The sequence below is a fragment of the Leuciscus leuciscus genome (genome assembly GCF_965113295.1).
Source record: "Leuciscus leuciscus genome assembly, chromosome: 4".
In the NCBI taxonomy this organism is placed as follows: domain Eukaryota; kingdom Metazoa; phylum Chordata; class Actinopteri; order Cypriniformes; family Leuciscidae; genus Leuciscus; species Leuciscus leuciscus.
Window position 1 is genome coordinate 3,764,626 of NC_138728.1, and position 16,901 is coordinate 3,781,526.

The 16,901-nt window shown below is 39.2% G+C and overlaps 1 protein-coding gene across 1 annotated transcript in view; it reads left to right on the plus strand.

The window, feature by feature from the left end:
• cog5 (component of oligomeric golgi complex 5) overlaps positions 1–16,901 on the plus strand; it is a 74,438-nt gene that overhangs the window by 46,181 nt on the left and 11,356 nt on the right. The window contains exons 12-16 of the mRNA XM_082168355.1: positions 3,529–3,730; positions 7,561–7,722; positions 8,782–8,881; positions 11,970–12,080; positions 13,192–13,254. Of these exons, the coding sequence (XP_082024481.1) occupies positions 3,529–3,730; positions 7,561–7,722; positions 8,782–8,881; positions 11,970–12,080; positions 13,192–13,254 (638 nt within the window). The remainder of the gene's footprint in view (positions 1–3,528; positions 3,731–7,560; positions 7,723–8,781; positions 8,882–11,969; positions 12,081–13,191; positions 13,255–16,901) is intronic.

The window sequence follows — 16,901 nt, forward strand, 5'->3', positions numbered from 1 at the left end:
GATTTATCACTCTCTTTGTCCTAAAATACGTTTTGTAACTACTGACAGCTCCCTGCCTCTTCCCAGAATTCTTTCCTGAACTGTTTGCCTTTCAAAGAGGATGTCAAAGGATGAAGCCAGTTTTCCTCTCAAAGCTTAGCGTGAGCTTTGTCTTCCACATTGCTTGAACCCTGGAGACCCATCATGAATTATTTTGCTAACCATGGTTTAGTGCTGGTTTAGGGTCAGTTCTGCTGTTTTTATTATTTTTATTTTTCATTTCATTTTTGTATCACAACATGAAAGGCAAAATCTTGGACCTTGACTAAAACTTTTACCATTTTTCACCATTTCACCACTGACGTTTGTTTGTTTGTTGTTGTTTATGCACCTCATCACCTTCCCTGAGGAAATATTTTCTTGACAGTCAAGGGTTGTGTTTGTACACTGCTCTATGGCAGTTTTATGAAGTGAGGAAATTTAAGCTTCACTGCCAGCAATAACTCAGAAACGTAGCATCAGCTGAACACGGTTACAGCTCATAGTCAGCACTCCATCAGTAGAGCAGAACTACCGTGGCTCGCCTTTGTTTGGGTGACGGTGGAACAAAGATGGAAACCGTTTAAAATTCTTGCGCCTCTGCTCAATTATGCATTCATCAAATCAATCTGCATAGGAAACAATCTGCATAATATTCGTAATGAGCCTTTAATCACCTGTAAAGTTGGGTTATTACCATATTAATGAATAACTATTTTTATACAATTCCATCTGTTTGACTCTCCATGCATTCTCTTTATTTGGCGTTATTTTTGTTAGTGGTTGGAGATTAGGGAATTGTGGTGTTTCAGCTCACTGAGTCGCTAAGAGAGGATTTGTAGTTTTAAATCATTCTAGATAGTCATATGGTATTCACAAAAATGACTTTTAAAGTCAACCCTGACTATGGTTTGTGTCCTTTTAAACAAAAGTTGCATTCACAATTCAATTAATGCTATTGCTGTAGTAATGCAGTCTTCTTAAAGCTGCAGTAGGTAACTTTTGTAAAAATGTATTTTTTACATATTTGTTAAAACTGTCAATATGTCCTGACAGTAGACTATGAGACAGATAATCTGTGAAAAAAATCAAGCTCCTCTGGCTCCTCCCAGTGCTCCTATTGCCATTTGCAGAAATACACCGCTCCCGGTCAGAAACAACCAATCAGAGCCAGGAGGAGTGTCTTAGCAGTGTCAATCATGCTTGTGTACGCGCTGATCATCACCCCCCTCTCTCGCACAGCGCGTACCGTCGTTCAAAATCAAGATAGCCGGTGTGCCGCGCAGCTGTGCTAATGGTGGACAAACAACCAAAATTGCCAATTTCTCGAGTGGCACCAGCTCATACAACAAAGACAGGTAAACCGAAAAAGACCGATGACGATAAACAAGCCCGTCGGAGCCCATTGACTCGGTGTCAAAACTCTAGCCGCATAACATACAGATAAAATGTCACGCACTGTGCAAAGCAACAATTGAAACCTGCTAATTCACTGGCTTGTCATGTTGCTGAAATAATGTACCAGCAAACCTTATTTAGCATTACATATCGCTAGAATAATTACTTGCATACTGTAACGTTAGTTACCGTTATATTATCTTACTAGCTATTTATAACTTATAGAAAGAGTGTAACGTTATAAAGTTACATTACATGTATTGCAAAATACGTAATGATTTGAGGACCAAGTTTGTAGTCAAAGTATGGGCAGGCCATAGTCAATGTAAAGCATATTGTTGATGTTTCGTCCCTACCAGTGAATGTGCCATAACTGTTTATCCGCCGTCATCGATGGCCCTGCTTACTAGCCTGCGCGTTCACGGCAGGCTCCGTTGTGGGGGAGGAGCTGTGGAGGGAGGGCTGTAGCGCAGCAGAGAGCAAGGGGGAGTGACCTGTAGGTTGTGCTTGTTAAAATTTTCAGGCTAAGTCAATGTTTTCTAAAAACTCCCTACTGCAGCTTTAATAGGGCTGCCCCTTAATAGTCGACCATATATTAGCTGACGAGAAGAGTCTTAGTTGACCAAATTTTAATTAGTCAGTCGCAAAAAAAAGTCACGCACTTCGTGATGGACAGATTGTAAACTCAGCTGGTCTTTCTGGTAATTACAGTATGTTGGCCAGGAAATCCAAACATTCAGCTATCATTCATCGACCTAACTATGGCTTATCATTTGAAACTTGTGAGTAGTAGCATAACGTTTACCACTTTACTTGCTCTAACAATAACCTGGATAAATGTGCGCTATTATATTGTCATATATCCAAGTATTCGTGCGGACTAACCCGGAGACGCCGGCGCGATCACTTAAATTGAATTTTGATAACAGTGGAAAGAACTTAAAATACAAATATAATTTTTGGTCATACAGATAAGTGTAAGACAACATTCAAAACTGTTAAGGGTCTACTTTTATTTTATAACAACAATTTGTGCTTTTGTTTGTGCAATATTTTTGCAATTTGTAAAAATTAAGGAAAGAAACAGGAGTCCTCGGTAATGTCTACTTTTAAATGAACCAATTCAAATATTGTCTGATAATGTAATCTGTATGAAACATGCATTTTTCTCTGTAGGCGCATCCACTCTACTGCAGAGATGATGAGTCTGTATCGAGACTGTTTCGTCTGTATCAAAGTCTGTATCGTCAACTGCATCTTTGCACCGACTCAAAAATCACTAGTTTATTAAAAAAATATAAAAATGTTCAGATAGTCTCCGTTCAGTTTTTTTCCCTGACACATTTGTATTACTTTTGCCGGTGCGCTGTGGCAAGCTTTATGGATGCACTTGAGCGCTTGATCTATATTTTAAAGGCTGAATATTATGGTTTGGTATTTCTCTGTATTATAGAACAATGTTACATATAGTGTTCTTTCTCAACCCATTTTCCGATGCCACCCTTCAGTATATATAAGTCGCACGGGTATATTTGTGGCAATAGCCTACAAAACATTGTATTGGGTCAAAATTATCGATTTTTCTTTTATGCCAAAAATCATTAGGATATTAAGTCAAGATCATGATCCATGAAGATATTTAGTAAATTTCCTACCTTAAATATAATTAAAAAGTATCTTTTTGTGAGTGAATGCTGCACAATCGCCAACAGAAATGGACAACGATTTTCTCAATATTTCGATTTTTTTTGCACCCTCAGATTCCAGATTATGAAAATACTTGTATCTCAGCCAAATATTGTCCTATCCTAACAAACCATACATAAATGGAAAGCTTATTTATTCAGCTTTCAGATCATGTATACATCCCAGAAGACTGGTTTTGTGGTCCAGGGTCACTTTTAAGTAATTATATGAATATCATAAGCGTGCGATTTAGTCGAATTCTGGCTTAAAATAACGACTACCAGTCGATTCGAAAAAGTCGGGGACAGCACTGTTCTAAAATCTAGCCAATATTGGGACAAAGACACAACACGTGAATTTTTCCATGTGTCCATCTTCGCTATTTAAACGCGTCCCCTTCTCTATTTATTTTTCATTTGTTCCCAGCTTCAACCTTCCTGAAGCAGGCTCTGGAAGGAGAGTATCCCAAACTCTTGAGGCTTTATAATGAGCTGTGGAAGCGTCTGCAGCAGTACAGCGCAAGCATACAGGGGGCGCTAGCGAGCAGTGGTGCGGGTCTAGATGTGGAACTGCCAGCATCAGAGCATGATGCTGACGATATGTTCACCCGGACCAAACCAGACTATGAGTGAGTACTACCACGATACATGTACACTAACTCTCTAACACATTTGTTTTCATAATTCTTCTGTAATTACTTAACGATTTGATCAAGTTTAGTCCCATACAGCAATGTTAAAAATACAAGTAGCTGCTACAATTTTTTTTTTATGACAGTCAAGTCAAGTCAAGTTTATTTGTATAGCGCTTTTCACAATACAGATTGTATCAAAGCAGCTTCACAGTATTAAATTAAAATAATACAACAAAGTTTGTTTCAAGAGGAATTTATTGATTGATAAAATTAGATTAAATATCCCCAAAATATCCCCAACTGAGCAAGCCAAAGGCAACAGTGGCAAGGAACCGAAAAACTCCATCAAGTGACCTAATGGTGTCCTAAAACTCCATCAAGTGACCTAATGGTGTCCTAAAACTCCATCAGGTGACCTAATGGAGAAAAAAAACCTTGGGAGAACCCAGGCTCAGTCGGGGGCCAGTTCTCCTCTGGCATTTATGAGCTAGAGGCCGGATTGTAGTTTGAACTGTAGGATTATATGAATGCCTGGCTGAAGAGATGCGACTTTAATCTAGTTTTAAACTGGGAGAGCGAGTCTGAGCAACGAACAGTATCAGGAAGACTATTCCAGAGTTTTGGAGCCAAATGTGAAAATGCTCTCCCTCCTTTGGTGGTTCTGGATATCCTAGGTATGACCAAAAGCCTTGAATTTAGTGATCTTAAAGAGCGCGATGGATTATAGGGTGATAGAAGATCCGTTAAATAGACTGGAGCTAAGCCGTTTAGGGCTTTATAAGTCAGTAGCAATACCTTGTAATTAATACGGAACTTTATAGGTAACCAATGCAGTGATGATAAAATCGGTGTTATATGATCATATTTTGACAGTGGTGGCTAATACGAAGTTACTAGAGTTTTATTGTATTAACAACAGTAACTGTTATGAATATGGTATTTTTGTAGAAACTATTATTTCCATGAAACATTTTTTTTTCAAGGGGAATCCATAGTAATGCTTTGTTTTTAGTACAAAATTGCAGCTATCAATCTCTGAAATGAAACATGCCGACTGATTTAACATTTTGGGATGTTAAATGCAAGCAGTCAAACAGAAATGCCACGATTTCTCATCATAAAACACGAGAAGTTCATTATCTACACAAGCTATCATCTTCCTAATCATTCCTGGTGGCGCAACAAAGATTCTGCCTACCCGCAAAGTGCTCTCAAAACTACTGTCATTAATCACACAGCGTTTCTGCCTTTCACCTGGATAAGAGAGATGCATTAGAAAGCAAAGAAGCTCTTCTACTCTCAGGCACATTGTCAAATAATCTCCTAGAATGCATCAACGTTTCTGCCACTGCTCTGATCAAACATCCAGATCCCATAATCACGATTGTCCCCTAAACCGGCCCACGTTTTACGCACAGTTGATCCTATCGCATAATACAGCTCAAAAAATCTTGTCAAGATGCATGACATGGCTGACAACCAGCAATTAAAGCCAAGATTATTACAGCATCTTGTCAAAAACTAGCAAATGTCAGGGTTATGTGGGGGGTAAACGGTTTTCTTTGTATTTTATCTTGCAGAAGTTCAGTAGATCTATATTTGGCTCACATAAAAGACCTTCTTTGTGGTAGAGTTCTGTTAACTGCTGGAAGTTCAACACTGAACAGCATTCGCGGAGTTAAGTTTAGAGAGAATCTAAATTGATGCTATTGTTATGGAGAAATCTATCATGTGTTCATTTGATGAGCTCTTTTTAACAGTCAGGTTCTTTTGGTTTTTAGTGTCTGACATAGAGCTGTAGCGGTGCGTCGATGACGTCGACGCGTCGACGCCAAAATTACGTCGACGTCATATTTTTTGCGTCGACGCTTCTTTATTTATTATCTTTTTTTTTTTTTGCACCATTCCCGGAGGTACAGCTCGCCACACACACACGTCTCCTTTCTCTGCAGAATGCCACAAATCCGCTCAACCAATCACAGCGCACCATTCTACGCATTGTAAACAGTAACGGTGGCGCTCTGACACCCGGCATCCTAGTTTTCCTTATCTACTTTGCACTTTTTGATCAACAAACAAACAAAAAAAAATAATACATTGATGAACCTGTGGTGGATTCTGCCGTAGGGAAGAAACGTAAGCCATCGAAATCTAATCATTTACGTGAGGAGATTAAGAAGATGAGGCACGCGGGAGGAAGAGAAATGCCGACTGATGCTTGTTCTCACACGACAGCGTCAAACTTCTGTCGAATGCTGACACGTTAACCCCAGGGGATCTTTTAAAAAACTTTCAATTCTTGTACTCAAAGTCAACGAAAACCGAGCAGGACCTAAGCCATTTTACAGCTGATCGCCGTCAAAAAAGAAGGTCGCCGTCGTTCAGAAGGTATTTCCAGCGATGGCTGATTGAATGTAGCCTATGTTTAGTCCAGATTAGTATTGACCGAGTTCAGAGGCTGTCATATGTGGATCAACTTACTTTGTTGTGTATTTTCAACAGTTTCAATGTGAAAATTAACTTTTATATTGATTCAATGGATTAATTGCATGAAAAAAAAAGGATTTATCACATTTATACTATATTATTCAGAAGTAAACATTGTAGCTGACAGTGTGTTTATGTCAGAATGTTTATTTTTAAACCACAACCTTCTAAGTGCTTCTTTTACCAATATATTTAACATATCTTTTGCATTTCTCATCCAAACAACGTCAAACTTGGCACTGCACTTACTCGTGCCCAGACAGCTGTCGAGTTTGAAATCCATCGGAGTAACGGCTCGACAGAGATATGCGAATAACAGACAGGATAAATAATTCCAATTAGTCGTTAGATTAGTCGACTAATCGATAAAATAATCGCCCGACTAATCGTTTAATTAATAATCGTTTACCCCAGCCCTAGTCTGACATTAATGTTTGACAGTAGTGTCAAGGTTTCTACAAACGCTTACATTTTTGATGAAAAAATAAATAATATAGCATAATTTATGCTAAAAATTTAAATTATGGAAGAAAAAAAAGCATAATTTATCATAATGATTGACTTTTTACCCTCTATTTCACATTATTTGTCCAGTTTTTTTTTGTAATTATTATTTTAATGGCGTTTCTTCCTATATTTTACTGTATTGCAGTAGAAATACTAACTGAAATGTTTTTTTAATTTAAATCAGAATAAATGCCAGAAAACTAATACTATCAGGATGTATACAGTAAATGCAATTTACTTTTTTTATTTTATAGTGATGAGAATTAGATTTTTTTCATTATGATAATGAACATTTTATAATCAAATAATGTTCTAAAATATGCCTAATTTTCAGACCTTACAATATAATGAAAGGTCTGAAACTTTTAATGAAAATGGTAGCCATTGGGGACACAGTCATATCTCAGTTATGCTTATTATCAACAATTGGTCAAACAAAAGAATGATTATTTGATATTAAGAAGCTGCCAGCCAGGAGACGTAATTTATTACAATGGCCAAATCAAATGCTTGAGGCTTTGATCCCTATTGAGATGAGGAGGGTAAGTAGGCTACGGTTTCATTAAGTGCCATTCGGTACTTTTGATTTAGTCTAATTTGTAATTATCTCTACGGGCAGGCCTCTGATTAAATTTACAGATTTAGGTCAGTGAAATTTTATACATACACGTCACGTGTTTATCAAAATAACACCATGTACTCAGAGTACACAAAGTGCTATTAGTTTGAGACAGAAAACACTTTGTCTTTACACATGTTGGCATTTACTTGTTTTACATATACTCTTTGTGAAGCACATTAATAACTGTTTTGATGGGGTTTTTTTCCAGTCCAGAGAAGGATCTGAAGGACTCTCTTCAGCCATATGAAGCAGCCTACCTGTCCAAGTCTCTGTCTCGACTCTTTGACCCCATCAACCTTGTTTTCCCTCAAGGGGGCCGAAACCCACCCTCTAATGATGAACTGGAGAGCATCATAAAAACAATAGCCAGGTACACCTCCAAAATACATTATAACTCTTTCACTATACTGCCTTCTAAGATATCTCATTTTGGCCAAATGTTAAAGGGTAAGTTAGCTGATTTTCGACCAGCTTTGTATTGTTAAAATGTCAGTAGTATATGTGATCCTGGATCACAAAACCAGTCACATGTCGCACGCGTGAATTTGTGGCAATAGCCAACAATACATTGTATTGTACATATATTAAGTAAAGATCATGTTCCATGAAGATATTTTGTAAATTTCCTAACGTAAATATATAAAACAATTATTTTTGTGAGTGAATGAGGCACAATCATGAACATAAATGGACAATTTATTTTTATCTTTAAACTTTAAACTTCAATTTTTTTTGCACCCTCAGATTTCAGATGTTCAAATAGTTGTACCTCGACCAAATATTGTCATATCCTAACAAACCATACATCAATGGAAAGATTATTCATTCAGCTTTCAGATGATGTATAATCTAAATAAAAAAAATTGACCCATGTGACTAGTTTTGTGGTCCAGGGTCACATATGTGAATTTCAACGAAACAAATAGTTTGTCAGCGAAAGTCCAATATTTAAAAAATTGATAAATCTACAGATCAAGCTTCCACATTTTTGTATTTCCACCCACAGACAGTCAGATCGACCGAGAAGAGTGCATTATGGGTGTTAAGGTTTTTGGCAAAAGGGAATGCCATAGCCCTTTTTCTGTTTTCTCTAGTCATGTTGCACTGATTATTTAATTTTTTTAAATTGAATTTCCCCTGCATAAACAGCCAAATTTGATTAAAAACCCATCTTGCCAGTGGTGAATTACCCCTTTTAAGGAAGCATTGCATGTATTCTTGATAAGGAACGCAATCCTAATACTAAAAAGCCTTAATTTAATCCATTTTATCCTAAAAAGCATTGATATAATTAACAGTCTAATCTATGTACAGATGGACAAATAATGGGCTGGAGAATTTGTGTTGATTAGATTAGACTACTGACACTGTTTTTGTATTGACTGTAATTGGTTGATAGTTGATCCTGCGTGTTGTTTTTGCACGTTAGTGAGCTGAATGTTGCATCAGTGGATTCCGGCCTGACGATCGCAGTGGCCAAGAACGCAGCCAAGACGGTGCAGCTCTTCTGCGTCAAGTCAGAGCAGCTGGTAAGAGACACACAGGGATAATGAGCTAGGTTGAGCGGGAGGCTGTCAGCTCTCATGCCCCTCAACCCTGCCAGGGAGGTGACGTACACGGTTGGCGAATGAGCTCATTATGAAAGCTGGGGAAGGTTGGGGCTCATCTCAACAAGCGTCAGAGAATCAGTGCACCTGCTGAGAGCCGTGACCTGGACAAGAGGCGGGGAGGATCCCAACCTGCCTAGTTAGGGGTGCTAGTTGCTTTGGTCTATAAATCAGGCCAAGGTGAGAATACAGAGTGAGATTGCGTCAGAATGCAATGCTAGGTCAGTAGTTGCTCGACTAACAAATAAATACCAGTAATTTGATGAAAAATCTGTATGCAATACAATGTTCATGCTATTAGTTTACTAAATATACTCCTCTGTCGTTATTTTGTGGACATTGAAGTGGTCAGAGTGGCTTGAGTCTCCATCTCAGTGTAAATAGTGACCAGTTTCCCAATGATCATCCACATTGAGTTACATGAACAGGCGTAACAAACTGTTCAATGAGATCCTTAATCAATAAATCAGTAGATTTATCTGGTTCGAGTTAGCTGGAAAAACTGATCTAGCTTTCTGTGAATTAATCCTTTAAATCCTTCATCAGTCAATTTATCCTGTTCTGCAAATATCCTGCAGCTGACTTCAGAGATAAGACAAAAAAATCATTTAAAGGCAACATGAAATCTTAATTTGTCCAATTTACTTTCAAAAAAAAAACAACAAAAAAAACGTTTCATGGTAATGTAAAACCTTGACATCAACATTGATACAATTATAAAATGGTAATTTCCAAGCCTGGAGAAAAGTCATGGAAATAACTGGAGCAATCATAATTTTCTTGTTGTACTTGGCTCTAAATTCTTCATAATTTAAAACAGGGGTAGTCAACCTGCCAGTAATTTTCAGTGATCCTGAACCTTGGTTAGGTGGTTCAGGCGTGTTTGATTTAGGAGGACGGGTTAGGCTGAATGGTAGCTCTTCATGAGCAGATTTGAAATTATTTCATTGCCTATAATGTCTCTATTGGGTAATTAATTTTTTTTATCCACATCCAGTAATCATGAACCGATCATGGATATTCACCTGTAACTTTCTGGTCTTTTAAATAACTTGTTTGTATAATCATGCCTGACCCTACACTATTTCCTGCTGAATATTGTATTTCACTCCGACCATTATGAAAGTTCGGTGTGTTTTGATTACTGATTCATGTTGTCAGACTTGTCGTTTGTATGTTTGATTTCTTTCATTTTCCTCTCAGCTGTTTAAACTCCCTCTCAGCTTTAGAGAAAAGACTTGACTTGAGGTCTATCTCTATTCACTGTGAGCTGGAGGTGTGATTGATTGTGCCTGGCCAGGGAGGGTGTGATTGGATTAGTCCGGTGTCTGTCCACGAATCACTGGCCCACTGACTCAATCTGTCTTATGTCAGCGAGCAGATGAATAACGAGAGTTTGCTTCTGTTATTTCCTTCAGTACAGATGTGTGGGATGAGCCAACAGAACCCTGTGAACTCAACTCAGGGTCAGTTCAGAGCCAAACCTTGACCTCTCCTTGGACTGTCTTCAGGAAATGATATCATAGTAGCATATTGCATAAATCTCTTAAGCAGGCCTCACAATCTTGGGAACAAGAAGATCTCCAAGACACAGATGGTTTCTTTTTTATCAAACCCAGCTTAACACAGGCAGCAAACAGACTCCATCAGTTAATGGATGGATATTAATGAAGACAAAAGGGAAGGACTGTATCTCTATTGACCTCTCATATCCTTCCTGCTGTGATAATGGAACGGGACTTAAACCATCTCTGATACACAGATTTACGCAGAGTGCACTTGCTGGGAGAATGATTTCTGAAACGTGGCTAAAATTGCTGCACAATCTGCCGTATGGATGGCTTTGAGAGTGCTTCTTTCATCACAGAAGCTGAAGCCAGTGTCCTGATGATGCACATTGTCATTGTCCAATCAGATGATGCAATTAATGCCAGCTTTCTTCAGTAGCTATGCTGATAAATTCTGAAGTTTTACTTAAACTATCGAAGAGTGTTTGAAACTTAACTAAAAATATATATTTTTAGGTCAGATGTACTTCAAAAAATGGAACTTGGCTGTAGTTTAGCTACTTTAGCTTAGCTTAAAATGGCTCGTATCTTGGCAAGCTACAGTCTGAAAGAAGTTTCCTGTAATCTGGTTTAGCTATAGGGGAAATATTTGACAACAGTGCTCTTCTCTGAGGATTACAGAGGTATGATGTTTTTGGTCTTCGGGCAGACATAGGGTTGCATGGCAGTTAATCTCAGAATGGTTCACTTATGGGACTGCAGATATGCACCGGGGGCTATGCTTTATTTAACATCAGGTGTGAAGGAGCAACCCATCTAGAATCATGACAAGTGTTACTGCATCTCCTCACCTGCCACGGGAAACGTTAATTAACTGTTGCCTTTCCATTTTTAGACCGTTGCCATGGTACTCCCGCTGCCACCATCCTATGTGGCTTTTCCTCGCAGACGATGTGTTATATTTCTTCTTCTCCCCAATTTTATTTTCCCAGCCCCCAACCTTTGATGAGAGGAGGCTCTACTTCTTTTTTTACGATTTCGACTTTGAGTTGTTTTGTCTGTAGCGGCTGTTTGTTTATGTCAGGAGTCAGCAGTGCAGCACGAATATGTGTTTGTGTGCGATGGTCCACTCGTGACTAAGACAGACCTCTGCTTGTTAGTTCCTGTGGTGTGGCACTAAGCATGGCAAATCCTTCTTCTTTTCCCCCTCCCTGTTGCTCTCCCTCCTACCCACAATGCCACCTGCTTCTGCCGTCTGAGCTCCATGGTGACGCCCGTGTCTCAGCATGCTGACCGTTGTGCCACCACTGAGCAAAGCGCTTCTGACCTCAGATGAACACTGGGATATCTGGGGAAATTAGCGGTAGCCTGCGGTCACCTCGCTTTTGAAGTTGACTCTTTGATTATTTACTCGAGTCTTTGTTTGTGACACTTAATATTGTTTAATCCCTCTATTTTCTCCCTTTCTTCTTTCTTCTCACTTCCTTCTGTCTTTCTCTCAGCTGTGTACGCAGGGGGACGCCAGTCAGGTGATCGGACCCCTGACCGAAGGCCAGAGGAGAAACATCAACGTGGTGAACTCTCTTTTCCGCCTGCAGCAAGCTGTGGCTAAAGTAAGAATGCCGTCTCTTATGCAAGACACTATAGTTATTATTGGTTTAGTTCACTCTGCAATGCAGGATTGTTTTCATTTATTCACCCTTGTGTTGTTCCAAACCCATATGACTTTCTTTCTTACATTAAACAATCTGTAGATGATTTAAAAGACTGTCTTCTGTACTATTTGACATGCAATCACAGGGAATGGGGTAGGATGCTCAAGCTGCAAAAATCAGTAAAAGTACCATACTACAAAAAATCAGTAGAAGTGCAACAAAAGTATTCATACTTGTGTCCTAAATTCCAACATATTTGAATATACACGGCTTCAATAACATTGGACAGGCGTGGTAAATAGGAAAGTCAAAAATGTCCTCACACAAAGCTGATATAGCTTTCCTAACACTTGAAATATAGTCCATAAGACCTAAGAACTATTTATGTGGTACTTATTCGATTTTATTGTATTGTAAAAAAAAAAGAAAGAAAAGCTCTCTTGACATTCTCCACAAAATCTCTTTTTGTGCTTTTAGTTCTAATGGCATGTGGTGATTTAATAGATGTTTTGCCATTATGTGCTTCCCAAAGCTGTGTTTTATGAACAGATGCTCATAAGAACTCGATCAGCAAAATGCATGAAATCACTACTAGAAAACTTTAGTGGGTATTCAAATATTAGACCGTTTGAAGTTATTATAGAGTCCTGCAGTATTATAAAACTCCTCTATGTGCAGGACACCTGTCTATAGAGAACTTATGGCTGCAGTGCCTTTACTCAGTCTTTCCTCAGGAGAGAGTCTTGGGGAAACTGCAGACTCATCACCAGTCATATCTGTACTATATGAGTGGTGATATTTCACAAGTGGCTTTTTAAGCACCAGATGATGTAGTTCCCGGTCTGCCTCATTAAAAAAACATGACAGCAGAAGCTTTTTCTTGCCTGTGATTAATAAGGTAATAAAAAGAGATTACTCTATGATTAAATATTTAAACTGGAGGTGATCAAAGTTTTACTTGTGAAAAGTGAGGCCTCTTGTTTCAGTGGGATTATTATTTTATTTTTTTAGGAATTATGGTTTAAGGGCTCTAAACATTGGATGATTTCTGACTTTGAGTTGTTTTCAGGTTATATCTGGACTCGGCACCTTTCCTCCAGCAGCAGAGCAATCGCTCACAGCATCTTTACAGGTAAAGCAAAAACTGCAAGATCCCTTTTACACCTAGTATTAACATCACAATGATCATGAAGCATATTCATAGTTAATATAGCCTAGCTTCTAGATTAAATTACAATGCATTCTGCTCGAAACATCACATTTGTGGTTACATTCAAATTCAAGGATATGTGCTTTTTTGCTATATGAACATGCATAAGCTGACAGTAAATGATATATATAGTCACCAAATAAAAGACGAAATACAATCAAGACCAGTCACTGGAGATGCATGTTAATAATAGGGTGTAAACGACGCCTAACTGCATTTGGTCACATCAATATGTTTTTATACACGTGTTTTATTTGGATATTAGCTCACAACAGGTTGTAACGGATCAACTGAAGTTCGGAATCCAAGTGCAGTTTATTTCAATATCTAAAAGTGTACAAAAACAAAACGATGACTTGAAAATAAATGTAACATGAATTTGACTAGGCTTAGTATGGCGTGGCATGGACATGAAACGCACAACAGCGGGTTACAGCGTAACATGACAAAGCTAGACCCAGAAACATGGTAACATTAGGGCTATGAACGCAATGACACAATGGACTAATGGGACACAATAGAAAAACAAAAGCACAAGGCATGATCACATGGGGAACATAGGAATCACATGACATAAGCAAAAACCATACAAACAAGAAGCCAAGCAAACACCAACCTTGCACAGGTAATGCCCTCTATATTCATAACATTAATTTTACATTGCTTTTCAGCAACAAGTGCACTGCACTATTTATGCAGACAGTGGTGCGATACACCGTTAAGCTTTGAGTATTTGTTTGTGCATCTGTGATAGAAAGAGATTAAGAGGCGAGCACATGGGACAGTGAACAAAGGGTCAGAATTTTGATAGAAATGCTGCAGCCGCACACAAACACACACAGAGGCTGAAGGTGGTTTTAGAAAGTAATTGGGTAAACATTGAGCTGCTCTGAATTCATCTGTCTCTCCCCTGAGGTAAATTGCCTTTCAGATGAGTAATCTGGTCATTCTCTTCCCCCTTATCTCTTTTAACAAAACCTGCCAGCTGTACGGGATCGCATTCACTCTGTAACCCCTGATCTTTAAGTGTAAACACAACAGTACAAGGTGAAAACACACTACCACACTTTACCACCCGCTGTCCTCAGAGTTGGGCACCCACTCTCCTCCCATGTAGGGTATGTCATCTAAAAAACCCTGTCCCAAATGGCTCACCTGATGTGGACGTACGGTCTTGTGGTCTTTATTTGCACATGACCCATGAAGTCCATGAGATCATGGTTATCAGAAGATCTTCCACTTACCCTATTGGAAAGAGTACAGTACTACGTGCCAAAGTGTTGTCAAATCAAATCACCTTTATTTATACTGAACAAAATTATAAACACAATACTTTTGTTTTTGCCCCCATTTTTCATGAGCTTTTTCTATATACACAAAAGGCCGATTTCTCTCAAATATTGTTCACAAATCTGTCTAATTCTGTGTTAGTGAGCACTTCTCCTTTGCCATCCACCTCACAGGTGTGGCATATCAAGATGCTGATTAGACAGCATGATTATTGCACAGGTGTGCCTTAGGCTGGCCACAATAAAAGGCCATTCTAAAATGTGCAGTTTTACTGTATTGGGGGGGGTCCGAAAACCAGTCAGTATCTGGTGTGACCACCATTTGCCTCACGCAGTGCAACACATCTTCTTCGCATAGAGTTGATCAGATTGTTGATTGTGGCCTGTGGAATGTTTGTCCACTCCTCTTCAATGGCTGTGCGAAGTTGCTGGATATTGGCAGGACCTGGAACATGCTGTCGTATATGACGATCCAGAGCATCCTAAACATGCTCAATGGGTGACATGTCCAGAGAGTATGCTGGCCATGCAAGAACTGGGATGTTTTCAGCTTCCAGGAATTGTGTACAGATCCTTGCAACATTGGGCGTGCATTATCATGCTGCAACATGAGGTGATGGTTGTGGATGAATGGCACAACAATGGGCCTCAGGATCTCGTCACGGTATCTCTGTGCTTTCAAAATGCCATCAATAAAATGCACCTGTGTTTGTTGTTCATAACATATGCCTGCCCATACCATAACCCCACCGCCACCATGGGCCACTCGATCAACAACGTTGACATAAGCAAACCGCTCACCCTCACGACGCCATACACGCTGTCTACCATCTGCTCTTTACCGTGAAAACCGGGATTCATCCGTGAAGAGAACACCTCTCCAGAGTGCCAGACGCCATCAAATGTGAGCATTTGCCCACTCAAGTCATTACGACGACGAACTGAAGTCAGGTCGAGACCAGCCCAGACGAGCATGTTGATGAGTTTCCCTGAGACGGTTTCTGACAGTTTGTGCAGAAATTCTTTGGTTATGCAAACCGTTTGTTGCAGCAGCTGTCCTGGTGGCTGGTCTCAGATGATCTTGGAGGTGAAGATGCTGGATGTGGAGGTCCTGGGCTGGTGTGGTTACACGTGGTCTGCGGTTGTGAGGCCGGTTGGATGTACTGCCAAATTTTGGAGAAATGAACATTCAATTCACGGGCAACAGCTCTGGTGGACATTCCTGCAGTCAGCATGCCAATTGCACGCTCCCTCAAAACTTGCGACATCTGTGGCATTGTGCTGTGTGATAAAACTGCACATTTTAGAGTGGCCTTTTATTGTGGCCAGCCTAAGGTACACCCGTGCAATAATCATGCTGTCTAATCAGCATCTTGATATGCCACACCTGTGAGGTGGATGGATTATCTCGGCAAAGGACAAGTGCTCACTAACACAGATTTAGACAGATTTGTGAACAATATTTGAGAGAAATAGGCCTTTTGTGTACATAGAAAAAGTCTTAGATCTTTGAGTTCAGCTCATGAAAAATGGGGGCAAAAACAAAAGTGTTGCGTTTATAATTTTGTTCAGTGTATATAGCGCTTTTACAATACTGATTGTTTCAAAGCAGCTTTACAGTGATAACAGGAAAATAATGCAACAAAGTTTTTTTTTTTTTTTGCTGTACAGCAGATCTAGAAGAAAATAGCATCTTACTCCAGCTTAAGTAAGTTCACTGATGGTTCATTTAAAAGTTATTAATTTAGTTAATTTATCTATACAGCAGTTCAGGAGAAAACAGTGATGTCATCGTCCAGCTCAGTTAATTTCTCATATAATGGTGTCAATGCAGGCAGATCAATAATATTGTTGAATATTAAATGTCCCAACTAAGCAAGCCAAAAGCCAAGGCAACAGTGGCAAGGAACCAAAATTCCATCAGGTGACAGAATGGAGAAAAAAACCTTGGGAGAAAACAGGCTCAGTCGCTCAGTTCTCTGGCCAACAAACAAACAGTGTATGATTATGATTCAGGCAGCATGACAGGTCAGATGTTAAATTGGATCAGAACATTCAGCTCCATCTGAAATATTCTGTTGTCACATTCGATATAAACTTGTCCCAAATGAACTTGGACTGACTTGCATCACCAAAGTGTAGAACTGAAAGGCATGAGGGTGCCATTTAAGAAAGGACATCATCCTTCACATATCTACTCCTCTCAGTTCCTCATCACATCACACTCTTTACATCTATTCTGAACCAGAACACAACAAACACAACAGATTGAAACAAGGC